We start from the raw sequence: 14,304 nt of genomic DNA on the forward strand, positions 1-14,304 counted from the left end.
TAAAAGTTCTCATCCCAAGGGGGAAAATTTTTTTGGTAACTATCGTGACTGGCTATTAATTAGACATACTGGTGATCATTTCACAAGGTATACAAATATCCAATCATTATGTTGTACACCTAAAAGTAATATAATGTTATATATCAATTATAACCTAAAAAAGAAAAAGAAAAAGAAAAGACTACAGGTAAGTGGATGTAGCCGCCTGGCCCTAGGAGGGTGTTCAGTAAATGGTGGTTGTTCTTACTGTGAGGAAAGTAGTTATTTGAAAGGCACGGAGGAGGTAGAATCCACCAGGTATCAGGACAAGACTTGGGAGCGGGGTGGGAGATTCTAGCAAGAGCGGGTTTCAGCCTGGGCAGTTGAGTGTGGGTGTGGTGCCACCAACAGAGAAGGGGGCTGCACGGTGGGGGATGGGGTGCACTTGTTGAGTGACTCACCCGAGTAAGCGAGGAGCAGAGCGCCGCGGGGGCGGAGCCAGAGGAGGAAAGAGGCGGAAGAAAGCTCGCGAAAGAGAGGTGAGGGCGCGGGAAGCGAGCGAGCGCGGTAAGGGGACCACGGGCTCCGAGGGGCGCGAGGGGCGCGGGCGGGGGCGGGGGCGGGCGCCGGGAAGGCGGGGAGCATCCGGGCTGCAGCCGCGGCTGCGCGGGGAGGCGAGCTGAGCTCGGTGGGCGCCGGAGTTGCGGCCTACGAGGCGATCCTCAGCCCCATGGGGAGCACTCCCCCCCCTGGGAGAGGGGGTGACAGCGGGAAGGATGGCAAGGCAGGGGGGCCTCCTTGTCCGCGTTACTTCCCAAGTCCTCGGGAACAGAAGTAGTTGGCCTAGAATCGCCAATTCCAACCCCTCTGCGCTGGCCCGGTCTGAGGCTGAGCCTCGGGCAAGGGTCATGAGGCGGCCGGGCGGGGCGGGGGGAGCGGGGCACGGGGAGGGTGGTGGCGGATTCCTGCAAGCGGATTCCGGCTCCTCTCACCCCAACTAGAAAGAGAAAGTGCAGTGACTCCTGTGGCTGTCGGTCCGTCACACGCACCCCCCCCCCAATCCTGCTGAGCACCTCCTTCCCACTCACTGCCTGCTTGTCAGCGCTCCTACCACCCTACCCCCAACAACTGAAGAAGCAGAGGGACCCCAAACCAGGCTGAGCCAGGCTTGGTGGTGGGAGCTGCTCCGGGAAGGCAAGACCTTCAGGAGACTTGCTTAGATGTGGACCCGTGACTAATTGCGTGTGAAGGGACTTGACCACCAAAGCTGAGTTTTGGTATCTGTACTTCCTGACTTGAGGCAATGGCCTAACTAAGCCAAGATAATCTAATTTGGCCTTAGGTCAGCAAAGACTTTCTGGAGGTCCTCAAGAAATAGGGCACCTAGGGCTCTGACAGCTGCTCTTTACTGCTCACACACTGTGCTGGGTGCTGAGCTGCAGCAGTTGACTTACCCTCATCTCTAACCCTCATCCCCCACCCTCATCCCTCATCCTCATCCCTCATCCTTGCAACAGCCCCTCAAGGTCCATTATCCACACTTAGCAGGTGAGAAAGCTGAGGCACAGACACTAAGTCACTTGCCCCAAAGCACAGCGCTAGCAAGGAGTAGAGTCAGGATCTGGATCTGAACTCAGGTCTTTCTGATTCAGGAGATTCCACCGTAGGGCATCTTGCTGCCCCTACAATAACATTAGGCACATAGAGTGAAACTTGTTACAGCTACATGTTCTCTTGGCTCATATTCCTGGCAGCTTAGTAGGATACAGAGTTGTGTATAAGATATTCATTTTGCAGGGAAATCTGTGGTTGTCATGGAGTCCAGGGCTGCAGAGTGCAGTGGCCATTGCCCAGTAGGGTAGGGGTTGTAGGGTTCATGGTCCACCTGGACTATATCCATCATTGCCAAATCTCTTTTCTGAGCCGTGTGACACCGATGGTTCATTCCCTCCTTCAGAAACTGCCTCCCCGTTGGATCAGCTATTCTTCTCAGTGATTTCCTTCATTTGTTATTTTTCTCTTCTCTTGTTGGTATTCCCTTAGCCTCAATGTTCACATTCTCCGGTACTCTTTTTGGACATTTTATTCATGTTTCCTACTTTACGTATCATCTCAATGGAAGCATCTCCCAAATTCATCTTTCCAGCCTACTCCTAATCTGTAACTCCAGACTCAAATCCTCAAATATTCTAATCCCTCTTGGCTATTTCCAATGTACACCCCCGCAGGCACCCAAATACAGCATTTCCAGACTCAAATTTATCATCTCTGGCCTTCCCACGAGTGTCTTGGTCCAGGACTCTTCACTTCCTTGCCTGAACTATTACAGCACCTTCCTAACTGGCCTTCCTGCCCCTGGAGTCCATCCGCCTCCACAGACCCTCTTGAAAACTCAGAGTCTCAGTCTTCAGATGGGACCAGAGAGAAACAGGCTTTTCTTTCTCAGTGCCCTGTTCGTGCCTCCAGGGAAGCCCTCTGCATGCTGGGTAACCGCTGACTTGTCTGTCTTCTCCTTTAGATTGCAAGTTCCTTTGGCACTGATTTTGTCTTTAACTTCGTTGTATCCCTTGGCCTGGCACATAATAGACACTCAGTAAATATTTGTGTAGTTAATGACCTCGTAATGAATTGAAACTTTTTTTAGGACACAATTTATAGGTCGTAAAACATTTCTCTGTGCCTAGTGCGGTATTTCACCCCACTCTACATATGATGTGTCACCATTAGTGAGTTAATGGAGTTAATGTGTGTGTGTGTGTTTGTGGGGGAGGAGCATTAGAAAGTGGATTTGCAGGTGGTTGGAGATAAGACTAAGGACAAAATGAAAATAAGTTTTCCAAATAGGTGAGTTGATCCTAAAGGTGTTTTTATGTTTGACATAAACACTCAGTCATGGCATGGTGACCTCTCTTTCACTTCCCTTAGACATCGGGTCAACAAGGAAGCTGAGTCCACTCAACTAGAAAAGAAGCAAAGTCATCATGGCTTCAGTGTCTACTCATGGAAACGAAGACAAAGGTCCCCATTTGCCACCACCAAGCAAGCAGGTATATTATTAATTTGAAAGTCTGCCGTCATACAAAACTTTCCTTAAGCCTCATCCTTGACCAGTCATCTTAACTTTTTCCATTCTAGCACGTTGTTAGATGGGTTCAGGGAAAAGGGAAGGAAAGTGTGTTTTTGGCCAGCTTGCAAAGGAGCCTTTTACATTTTTATTTACAATATCCTTTCTTTACTCTTCCCTGTTTAGAATCCAGCTTAACTAACTCTTATACAGTCTGTCAGTGACTGAAGAGGTTTCCTTTAGCAGAGCAAAACTCTTGCTTGAATCTAACAGAATGAAACACGATGCGTGTATTTTACATTTTTGTTACCAAGGCTAATCATACTGTGTGCTGCTGACAGGTGTTCCTGTTCAGGATAGCAGAGACCTTAACTACTAAATTAGCCATCAGATTGAAAACCCAAGTGTTACCAGGGGCACACTTTTTTAACTTGTTAAGAATGAATATTATGCGTTTCAGGGACACATAATTGAAGAAGAGAGAAAGTATTGTGCTGGGTAAATAGAGTTTGTGTTCTCTGGGGTCGACTTTTCAAGCTAAAAATGGGTTATGGAGGAGATGATGTTTAAGGAGCAAAGTTTAGGCAAACAGACAAATGATATCAAATCACAAGGAAAAGAGTCTAGACACCTGAGTTGCCTCTGAGAAACAGAGAGCCATAAAACATGTATGGCTCTACAGAAAAGGCTCGCCAGATCTCCCCAGGAACACTCTGGTGGGAGCTTTAGTCTTGACTGCAGGACTCATAGCAGTGGTAATGGTCGGGGTCCCTGACCTGGGATGTGTATATATGTGTGTGTGTTTGCTGGAGGGGAGGGAGGGAGGTGTTCCTTATTTCTGCTGCAGCCACAAGCAGAACCAAGAAGAGATATTTACACTGGGATAAGGAGGAGTGCTTGCTGAGGAATTAACGTAACTGGAGCGTAAGAATAGCTCCTTCTCTGGTCGCTGTGACTCACCCTGACCACCACCTCCATGTATTGTGCTGTGGGGAGCTGTACAGAAAGAAGAGGGAGGCTGCCTGCTTGGGTCATTTGGGGAGCTCTGAAGGCACAGGCACCACAGAGTCCTTCCACCTTGTCATCACACATGTAAAGTGCTTGGCACCGTGCCTGGCCCACAGGAAGGTGCTCAAGAAATGGTGACCACTATCCACACTGACATCCCCTGCAAACAAGGAGTCCAAAAACAACATTAGCAAAATCTTCAAGGTGAATTTCAAAAGCCAAAGAGTTGCACCTCAACAGGAAAAACACAAAGACTCCCAGAGATAAGTGGCAGAGGACCTACATAAGAAATTCACAGACAAGGAAATACAAGTGTGACTTTTAGAGTAAGGAAAAGTTAAATAACAAAAAAAATTTTTAAGTGAATGAATCATCCACAGAATGGGAAAAATTATTTACAAATCATATATCTGATAAGGGTCTAGTATCCAGAATATATAAAGAGCTCTTAGATCTCAACAGCAAAATGATAACGCAATTTAAAAATGGGCAAAGGGCTTAATAGCAATTTCTCCAAAGAAGATGTATAAATGGCCAATAAGCAAATGAAAAGGTGCTGAATGTTATTAATCAGTAGGGAAGTGCAAAGCAAAACCACAGTGAAATACCATTTCATACCCACTAGCATGGCCATAGTGAAAAACAAACAATGTAGTTAATTTAGTTTAAATTAAATAATTTATATTAAAAAATTTAATGTGCTGGAGGGAGGGTATAGCTCAGTGGCAGAGTGCATGCTTAGCATGCATGAGGTCCTGGGTTCAACCCCCAGTACCTCATTAAAAAAAATTAATGTGCTAATATGAAAAAAAATAAGCAAAACAGAAAATAAACATTGACAAGGATATGGAAAAATTGGAAACCTCATACATTGTTGATGGGATTGTAAAATGGTGCAGCTACTATGGAAAAAGTTTGGTAATTCCTCAGTAAGTTAAACAGAGTTACCGTATGGCCCAGCAGAACTGATTACAAGTGTTCAAACAAAAACCTGTACAAGAATGTTTATAGCAGCATTATTCACAATAGCCAAAAGGTGGAAACAACCCAGATGTCCATCAATGGATGAATGGATAAACAAAATGAGTTATATTTATATATTATTGAGCCATAAAAAGATGGATACATGCTACAACGTGGATGAACCTTGGAAACATTATGCAAAGGAAGAGAAGCCAGCCACAGAAGTTTACACGTTGTGGATATTGTTTATATAAAATATCCAGAAGAGGCAAATCCATACAGACAGAAAACAGATTGGTAGTTTCCAGGGGGTTGGAGGGAGGGGGGAATGGGGAGAGACTCCTTAATGAGTATGGAATTTCCTTTTGGGGTGATGAAAAAGTTCTGGACCTAGATGGGGGTGATGGTTGCACAACATGGTGGATGTACTTAATGCCATGAATGGTATACTTTAAAATGGTAAATATTATGTGTATTTTACCACATTACAAAATTAATGAACTACTGAATAACAAATTGTTATACCCCAGACCCAGTTACAGGGATTGCCTTAACACTGGAGAAGGACAGTCTGGCTGGAGAATATGCAGAGATGCTCAAACACATTAGTTGTCAGATAATAAGATACTACTTTCTACCTATTAGACTGTTAAATTTTAGAAAACCGGACAATGCCAAGAGTGATAAAACCGTTCTTTTACTCTAACCTGCTTGGAATCCAGCTTAGCTAGCTCCCATGCAGGGTCTGTAGGCATAGAGAGGGACGTTAGTACCCTGCCTCTGGGAGTGGATACTGGTGCGGCCCTTGGGGAGCGCACTCTAGCAAGACTTTGTCACATTGGGAATATGCATCCCTATATTTTACTTCTCAAAATATATCTGAAAGATGTTCTCATGTGGGTCTATAAGGGGGGTATTTGGCAGTGGGGACTTGGAAGCATCCTGGAGAATCATGCAGCAGTTAGAAACAGTGGACTCGATAGATATCATAATGAAGATGGATCTTAAAAGCATAGAGCTGAGTTGAAAACATCTTTAAAAATAAAACTAAATATATAAAACAATGCCATTTGCAGTAAGAAATGCATGCACCCAAAACAATGAACATTTTGCAAGCATACATACAAGCAAAAGAGCTACATTAAACACCCAGAATAGCAGTGATGGGCAGAGGATGAGAATGGAGAAGGTGGGTAAGAGTAAATGAATAGTACACACATACCTACCAACAAGGAGGGATCATAAAAGATGAGAGTCCAGATTATAGCATATCAACTTATTAAAAAAAAATACTCTAGAACTAGTGAAAATAATCATGTCAACCATGTCAATAGTTCCACCAGAAATTATGTGCAGACCATTTATAAATGTGTAAAAAAATACTGTTAAGATAGAAAGTAAGCTATGTAGAAAAATAAAAAGCAGTCTGTTGCTGCTTTTTAGACTATGGTTGCACATAGTCTAAAAATGCACGTAAAGTGTAACTAGGTAAATTGGAATTCAGATATAGATAACTTGTAATACACTGCTCTGAGTGTGATTCCCAGGTGTGTAAATATTATGCTCTAGAGGAAGTCTCTTCACCCAGGAAGTAACCTTGAACTGGGTCTTACAGAGACCAGGAGGCAAAAGGAGTGAGTGGTATTGCAGGGTAAGAAAGAAAGGCTGGAGGTAAGAAAGAAAATGTGTCCCCAGCAGTAATGCATTCCAACCAGATACCTGCTCCATGCTCACTGGTCAGTGAATCACTCTTTGCCTCTCCAACTGAGGTTCTTTTCTTGCTTAAGTCCATCCAGCATTTGCAGCTGGCAGGCACCGGCTGAAGCTGGCCATAGCTCTGGGCTGGCAGCCAGGACAGAATGCATGCTGTGTGACCAGAGTGGAGACCTCCTCACCCTCCAGAGAAAACAGAGCGGATGCTTTTCTCATGATTTCTGTCAACTTACCATGTAACTTTCCTTGCAGAGTCTGTTGTTTTGTCCAAAATCAAAACTGCACATCCACAGAGCAGAGATTTCAAAGATTATCCGGGAATGTCAAGAAGAAAGTTTCTGGAAGAGAGGTAATTGTACCCCTCTTAATCTTTGTTAACACTATTTGCTGCAATAAACTGCCTACGTATCATATTAGAATTATGGAAATGATATGTTTTTGTACAGGGACTTTGCAAATTCCTTGAAGAAGATTCCTATCTGAGGCTGTTTGGAATTTGAATCCATGCTGAGACCCTTTTAAGGGCAGGGATAATATCTGATTTAGGAGCAGTTTACATCCCTTACCAAAAAGTGATGCACACGTGACACTTCCCTTCGTGTGACCAAGAATGTGTACCATGAGTGTTATTTAGAATTTCTTAAAAAGTAGAGCTTCCTGAATTCCACTAGGCTCTAACCTTCATCAAGTTTAGAAATGATGTCAAGTTCATCGCTCCCTCTCAGAGCCAAGCACAGTGCTTTACATATAAAAAGACCTTCTCAAATATTTGTGGAATGAATGAAAAGTGGCAGCATTCTATTAATATTTCTCTTACAGTGTCTTAAAATAATCTTTTCTGCTGAATCTTTTCCTCTTTCGGGGCCTGCTTTGTATAAGAGAAGGGTGTGAATTCAGGCATTGCATTAAGGTCTCTTCCAATTAAAAAAATTCATGATTTGGCATTTGAAAATGTCATAATAGGGCCTGTAGATACAGTCCCAGTACTTTGCAATAGTGCTGGCATAGACATAATTTATACTTTGAAGTACTCGCTTTGATTTTGTAAATCATTCAAATCCAGTATCAATTGTTTTTGGAAGTAACACTTTTTAGAAGTTGATATGCACTATGTACTACTGGTTATAGATCGTGCTGCTGGGAAGTCTTTTTTGACAACCTATGAGTAAGTAATTTAGTTTTTTTTTTTTGATGGGGGGAGGTCATTAGATTTATTTGTTTAATTACTTTTTTAATGGAGGTACTGGGGATTGAACCCAGGACCTCAAGCATGCTAAGCATGCACTCTATCACTTGAGCTATCCCCTCCACCTGGGTGAGTAATTTAATTAAGCCCTAGTAGTTTAACATTTCAGTGTGACCCACTTGCCTCTCTCATCAGGTAGATCTGAGAGGAGGAATTGATTCTATTTGATTTGTCATGGTTGCCAAGAGGAGCTAGATGTTTATCACTGCTCTTTGCTTTGGGAAGAAGTCGTTTGACGCATTTTGACAGAACTAGAAAGTGCCTTTGTCAGAGGAACTTGCCTGTTTTTAAAAATCATTGCTAAACATTGCCCGTGTGAATGTAGTAATCTTCAGAAGATAGACTTACCCAAATTGTGTCACAAAACATCATAAAAGACAAAAGCAGAGAATTATCCTAGATAGGGTATGCAATTTATTGTACTTTTTAATAAAACTTTTATGTAGGATTGAAAATTTCAAAGTATATAGCTAGCAGCAACTCCCAAATTCAACAGCAAAGTCCACACACATGAAGAGGCCCATGGGTATGCAGTGATCAGGACCAGATGCGTGATGGGTGTTGGAGATGGAGTTGCAGTTGCGTGGGGTTTAGGTTTTGTCACATTACTGCTATGTCAGGCTGAGTGCCTGGGGCAGACCCCAGGAAAATTCTCCATGCTGTGCTCAACAAATATTTGTTGAATAGTAACAAATGACTAAACTCCCACTGCCAAGGTAGGCTGAGAAAACACTCAGAGTCATTCTCCCTGACTTCTAGGTGAGGTGCCAAGTTTTAAAACAGCAATATTGAAGGGCGTTTTTGTTTTACAGCTCTGCCTTTTTCTCTCGTAAGCATGCTTGTCACCCAAGGACTGGTCCACCAAGGTAAAATTCAGTATTTGTTACATAATTTAACTTAAGAGAATCTAGTTTTCACTGGCCCTCCTAGCAATCTTTGGTTCTTGGCGTTTATTTTTTTGGTGAAGGATTTATTCATGCAGGCTTTTGCCTTCTTCTAGCCTACGTCCCCCTCTCCCCCTCCTCCTGTTCTGCAGAATGGGAGATTATGTTAGGTTATGTAGCAAAGGGAAATTAAATTTGCAAATGGAATTAAGGTTGCTAATCAGCTGACCTTAAAATAGGATTATCCAGATGGGCTCAATATAATCAAAAGGGTCCTTAACAATGAGAGTGGATCAGAAGACAGAACCAGAGAGATGGCAAAATGAGAAAGACTCAGCTCAACCTTACTGACTCTGAAGATGGAGGAAGGGGTCACAAGTCAAGGAATGAGTGGCTTCTAGAAGCTGGAAAGGCAAGAAACCCTAGAGCCTCCAGGCAGATCTGTCGACACCTTGATTTAGCCCTGTGCTATGGTCTGAATGTTTGTGTCCCTCCAGATTCACGTATTGGAATTCTAAAGCCCCGGGTGATGGTATTAGGAGGTGGGGCCTTTGGAGGTGATCAGGACTTGAGGGTGGAGCCCACATGAATGGGGTTAGTGCTCTTATAGAAGAGGCCCTACATGTTACAGCAGCTCAAATGGACTAGAGCACCCAGTGAGACCCATTTTGAGCTTCTGGCCTCCAAAACTGTAATGTAATGTGTTGGATTTGTGTTGTTGTAAACCATTGTGGTAATTTGTTAGAACAGCCACAGGAAAGGAGTGCAGCCACAGGAAAGGAGTACAAGACTCTCTGTACCAGAGTCCCTGTTATGGTTAGATTGTTCCCTGCACAAGGGTGCTCCCGGGAGGAGGTGAGCGGGGCTGAATCCACCCAAGCTCTGTCCATCAAGCCGCTTGTCCTGACGAGAGGCTGCATCAGGAAGGGCGCCCTGTCTAACGTGTGCAATAGATCGTGGGGACTGGTCGCCTCCCTGCATCTCCCACATGACCTCTCCCTGCCTCAGCGTTTTCCAGTGTTCCCCTCTGTTCTTCCTTCCTTGCTCTCTTCTTTCTCTCTGACTCCGTCTAACCAGACTGCATCTAACCAGAGAGTGCACAGGCACTGCTGAGTCTCTCGACAAGGCACATGACCCTGTTGAAGGCTGTCACATTGAACACTGCTGATTACTAGGACTATTTTTAAACTACATTTTTGTGTGTATGTGTGTGTGGAGAGGAGGTAATGAGGTTTATTTATTCTTTAAATGGAAATGATCTCGGGGTTTTTTTAATTTTTGTTTTTTATTTATTTATGTTTGGCTTTTTGAGGGGAAGATAATTAGGTTTTACTTATTTATTTTAATGGAGGTTCTGAGGATTGAACCTGGGACCTCATGCATGCTAAGCGCACACTCTACCACTGAGCTATACCCTCCTCCACTGATTATTAGAATTTTAAAGAGTATTTGTACCGAGCAAACATGAAGGAAGATATTTAGTTCTTTTTTGGATCTCGAAGTCCACGTATGTTATATAGCTAGAACCTCATTTCAGTCAAATTATTCTTGTCCTTAAAGTTGATTTATTAAATATGATTTCATTTCGATAACTTGAAGATAGTCTTTTTGTGGAAATTTATTTGTCAGTCAGTAATAAGCCTTTGTCAGAATGTATTTGACACAGAAAAAATATGCTATCTATAACCTAAAGGGATTATGTTTTACAAATATTAAATTACTCAAAATCTACCATCTCTTGCATCTGTGCGAATACATTTTTCTAGGTTGTGTATTAGTCTTCTACAGATTTCCACAAACGTAGTGGCTTAAAACAATATAAATTTATTAGCTTACTGTCCTAGAGGTCAGAAGTCCAGAATGGGTTTCGCTGAGCTGAAATCAAAGTGTCCGCAGGGCTGCATTCCTCTCTGGGGGCTCGAGGGCTTCCTTTCCCTTCCTTGGCCCATGGCCCCTTCCTCTGTCTGCAAAGCCAGCAACTTGAGCCGAGTTATACTGCCATTTGTCTGGTTCTGTCTCCAAATCCTTTCACATTCAAGGGTCGTTGTGGTTACATTGGCCCCACCCAAATAATCCAGGATAATCTCGCTATTTTATTTTATTATTATTTTTATTACAGTATAGTCAGTTACAGTGTGTCAATTTCTGGTGTACAGCAGAATGTCCCAGTCATACACGTATATACATATGTTTGTTTTCATATTCTTTTTCATTAAAGGTTATTACAAGATATTGAATACAGTTCCCTGTGTCATACAGAAGGAATTTGTTTTTTATCTATTTTTATATATAGTAGTTAGTCATCTGGTTAGCAGCCTTAGTTCCATTTTCTACCCTAATTCTCTTTTGTTGTGTGACGTGACATACTCAGTTTCCAAGGGTTGGGATGGAGGCATCTTTAGGAGGCCATTATTCTGCCCACTAGAGGTGTTAATGTTTTCATTTTAGAATTGTGATTATATATACTGTGACTCTCTAAATTGAAATTCTGTGTTGTTACTTTAAAAGGGGAAGGGGGCAATGACTAATTGTTTGGAGCTAAGTTATTATCTTCACCTTGGCCCTGATACCTTTAAATAAGTTTCTTTATAAATTTCATTAAGTTATAAAATGAAATAATAATGTACTTATATATTATTTCTTAGGTTATTTAGCAGCAAATCCAAGATTTGGATCATTGCCTAAAGTCGCACGTAAGTCATAGAAGTTAAAAAAAAAAAAAAAGATTCACTTTTTTTAAAAAGATGTGTGTGGCAACTGGAGAGGGAATGTCCAGGTTAACCAAATTGCATGTGTTGACTCTCTGAAAAATCGGTTTCCATTTTTTGCCGCTTTGCAATTTTTAGTACGTTCAGCACTTTCTGATAGAAAGCTGAGCAGTAGGGACGTCACCCTAGTCCTCTTTAAAGCATGGACTAGGAGGGCCTGGCAGGATATACGAGAGGACCTCAGCAGCAGAGCCTCGGAATGACAGCTCCAGCAGAGGTTTTCATTTTCTTCTTTTGGTCAGTCTTTTTGAATTATTTTCTGTAATGGACATAATAAATGAATGATTTTTTTTTAATGAGGGCTTTCTATTAAACATTTACCATAAACTTGAAAGTTTCATCTTCTTGCACTGATTATAACAGACCTCGCATGTACACAGAGGATGCTTTCCCGTTTATAATCTGAAACTTCATTCCCAGCAGGAAGAGCAGGCTAGAGATTTCTCCTGTAGGTGGTTCCCTCTGCCTTGCGACCTCTGTCCCCTACAGGCAAGAGGGACTGCAGCTCCCCATACGCCAATCCAGAGAATTAAGGGTCTCTCCCACCCAGTGGTTTGGAGGCTGCCTATAGCCACAACCCACGTCCTACCTCTCCCTCCCGTGGTGGCTTCAGAGATTTGTTGGCCAGTGGGCCTCCCTCTGGCTGCCCGTCTCTGGGACATCACCTTTACTTGCTCTGTCCTGGCCCTCCTACCTCCAGTTCAAAACTCAGGACATCAAAAAGTCTGCAGTTCCCAAGCTTGCTCTTTAATAGCTTCTTCCCCATAGTTTTTGTTCATTGATTTATCAAGGTACTTCTGATATAAAAATTACCACTTTTAATAAAGAAACTTCCAGAAGGTAATTAATAGAGGCAATTCCAAACCTTTAAATTATTTTTAACATCTTTTTATTGAGTTATAGTCATTTTACAGTGTTGTGTCAAATTCCAGTTTAGAGCACAATTTTTCAGTTATACATGAACATACATATATTCATTGTCACATTTTTTTCCCAAACCTTTAAATTATTTATCTTTCCCGACCTGCTTTTACAGTTGCTGGTATCTTGGGATTTGGCCTTGGAAAGGCATCATACATAAGAGTATGCCAGAGTAAATTCCATGTCTTTGAAGATCAGCTGCGTGGGGCTGGTTTTGGTCCAGGGCATAACAGGTTGGTACTCTGTTTGATTGAGGGATTGTTAAAGATAATTATTGAAAAGCAAATGAAAGATCATTTACTATTTATAATATTAAACAGTTTGTAATATTCATATGTTGAAAAAAGACTCAAAGTTTGAGTTGTTGCTGTTGAACCTCAATAATAATTATTTATGATTTAACTGAATTACTTATTTCATTTGCTTAGTTAACATTTAGTGAGTACCGACTATGTTCAAGGCATTGTGCAAGTCTATAGAGTGCCTTAGTCAGCAGACACAGCTTCTACCATCACGGGATTATATAAATTTAAACAAGGTTCTTTACTGCAGGACTTCTCAGAGCCTTTACTATATTAATGTAAATTGTGATTCTCATTAGGGGTGCAAGCAGTAGGACTCTGGAATTAGCAGCATTACCTCTGCTGTTAGAGTCCCTGGGTTCAAAAGCAGTTCTAGCACTTGTGTGACCTTGGACAAGTTTCTTAAACTCTCAAATCTTCAGTTTTCCCATCTGTGTAAAATGGTGATCAGAATTGTTTTCATGGGATATTATAAGGAATAGAAATGATTGTCTATGACAGTCAGTGCTCTGTAAATAGTAGCTATTTCTACCATGGTATTACAGAACTAGTGCTGGGGACACATTTCTGTAAAGATCCCTCACTTGTCACAGTGGACTATGTTTGAGAGTCAGTACGACATGGTGAAAACAACATGGGACGGAAAGAGCACTGTTAGCCTTTCTGTGGATGAAATTCAAGGAGTCTGAAACCAAGAAACAACTCCTATTATTCTTGAAAAAAATTAGGCTTGAGAACTTTAGGTTAGAAAATATTCCGAGGGGGTGGAGGGTGTAGCTCCGTGGTAAAGCACATGCTTATTGTGCAAGAGGTCGTGGATTCAATCCCCAGCACCTCTGGTGACAAAAAAAAATAAGAAGAAGAAGAAGGAGGAGGAGGAGGAGGGGGAGGGAAGAAGAAGAAGGAGGAGAAGGAGAAGAAGAAGAAGAAGAAGAAGAAGAAGAAAGGAGGGGGGAGGGGCAGGGGGACGGGGAAGGGGAAGGAGAAGAAAGAAAATACCTCTAAATAATATTGTGTTCAGACTAGAGCTTCCAATGTCAAAGTGCAAACCACCATTTTTGCTTCTGTTCTAGGCACTGCCTACTTACCTGTGAGGAATGCAAAATAAAGCATGGATTAAGTGAGGAGGGACGTTCACAACCTTCGGCTTCCTAAACTCTGTGACTGTGGCTTTTGAAGTTTCTAAAAACCTCTGAATTTGTACACATTTAAATTTTCAAGTGTGCTTTAAAATAACATACTTATAGTGGAATAGTTACATGGTGATTTTTCTCACTCTGTTGAAATGCTTTCAGTGTTAATTCTCAATTGACTTGAGCACTACATGTTTTTCTGCTGCTTAAGATCATGTTGGGAGCATTCATACACCAAAAGAAAGAACGTAGCACTCTAAAAGAAAGAATGTCGCACTCTCACTTGCTTACAGCTAATTAAAAGAATTTAGAGATGTCTCTCA

The 14,304-nt window shown here is 42.2% G+C and overlaps 1 protein-coding gene across 2 annotated transcripts; it reads left to right on the forward strand.

Annotated features, from left to right (window-relative positions):
• Positions 1-415: 415 nt before the first annotated feature.
• Positions 416-14,304, forward strand: OCIAD2 (OCIA domain containing 2). 2 transcript variants are annotated; one of them, XM_010992849.3, is made up of 7 exons: positions 416-518; positions 2,905-3,026; positions 6,980-7,076; positions 8,786-8,839; positions 11,503-11,550; positions 12,662-12,779; positions 13,922-14,304. In XM_010992849.3, the coding sequence occupies exons 2-7, from the start codon at positions 2,961-2,963 to the stop codon at positions 14,001-14,003; spliced, it is 465 nt and encodes a 154-aa protein (XP_010991151.1). In that variant the 5' UTR covers positions 416-518; positions 2,905-2,960; the 3' UTR covers positions 14,004-14,304. The 2 variants fall into 2 exon arrangements, with proteins under 2 accessions (XP_010991151.1, XP_010991149.1); XM_010992847.3 differs by having other exon boundaries at positions 452-546.

The sequence above is a fragment of the Camelus dromedarius genome, chromosome 1 (genome assembly GCF_036321535.1).
Source record: "Camelus dromedarius isolate mCamDro1 chromosome 1, mCamDro1.pat, whole genome shotgun sequence".
Lineage (NCBI taxonomy): Eukaryota > Metazoa > Chordata > Mammalia > Artiodactyla > Camelidae > Camelus > Camelus dromedarius.

What these genes read in the sequence shown, in the direction of transcription:
- OCIAD2 (XM_010992849.3), top strand. Translation starts at nt 2,961, where the DNA reads ATGGCTTCAGTGTCTACTCATGGAAACGAAGACAAAGGTCCCCATTTG. An exon ending in CCAAGGACTGGTCCACCAAG is followed by an intron (nt 8,840 to 11,502) that starts GTAAAATTCAGT and finishes ATTATTTCTTAG; the next exon opens with GTTATTTAGCAGCAAATCCA. An exon ending in ATCATTGCCTAAAGTCGCAC is followed by an intron (nt 11,551 to 12,661) that starts GTAAGTCATAGA and finishes CTGCTTTTACAG; the next exon opens with TTGCTGGTATCTTGGGATTT.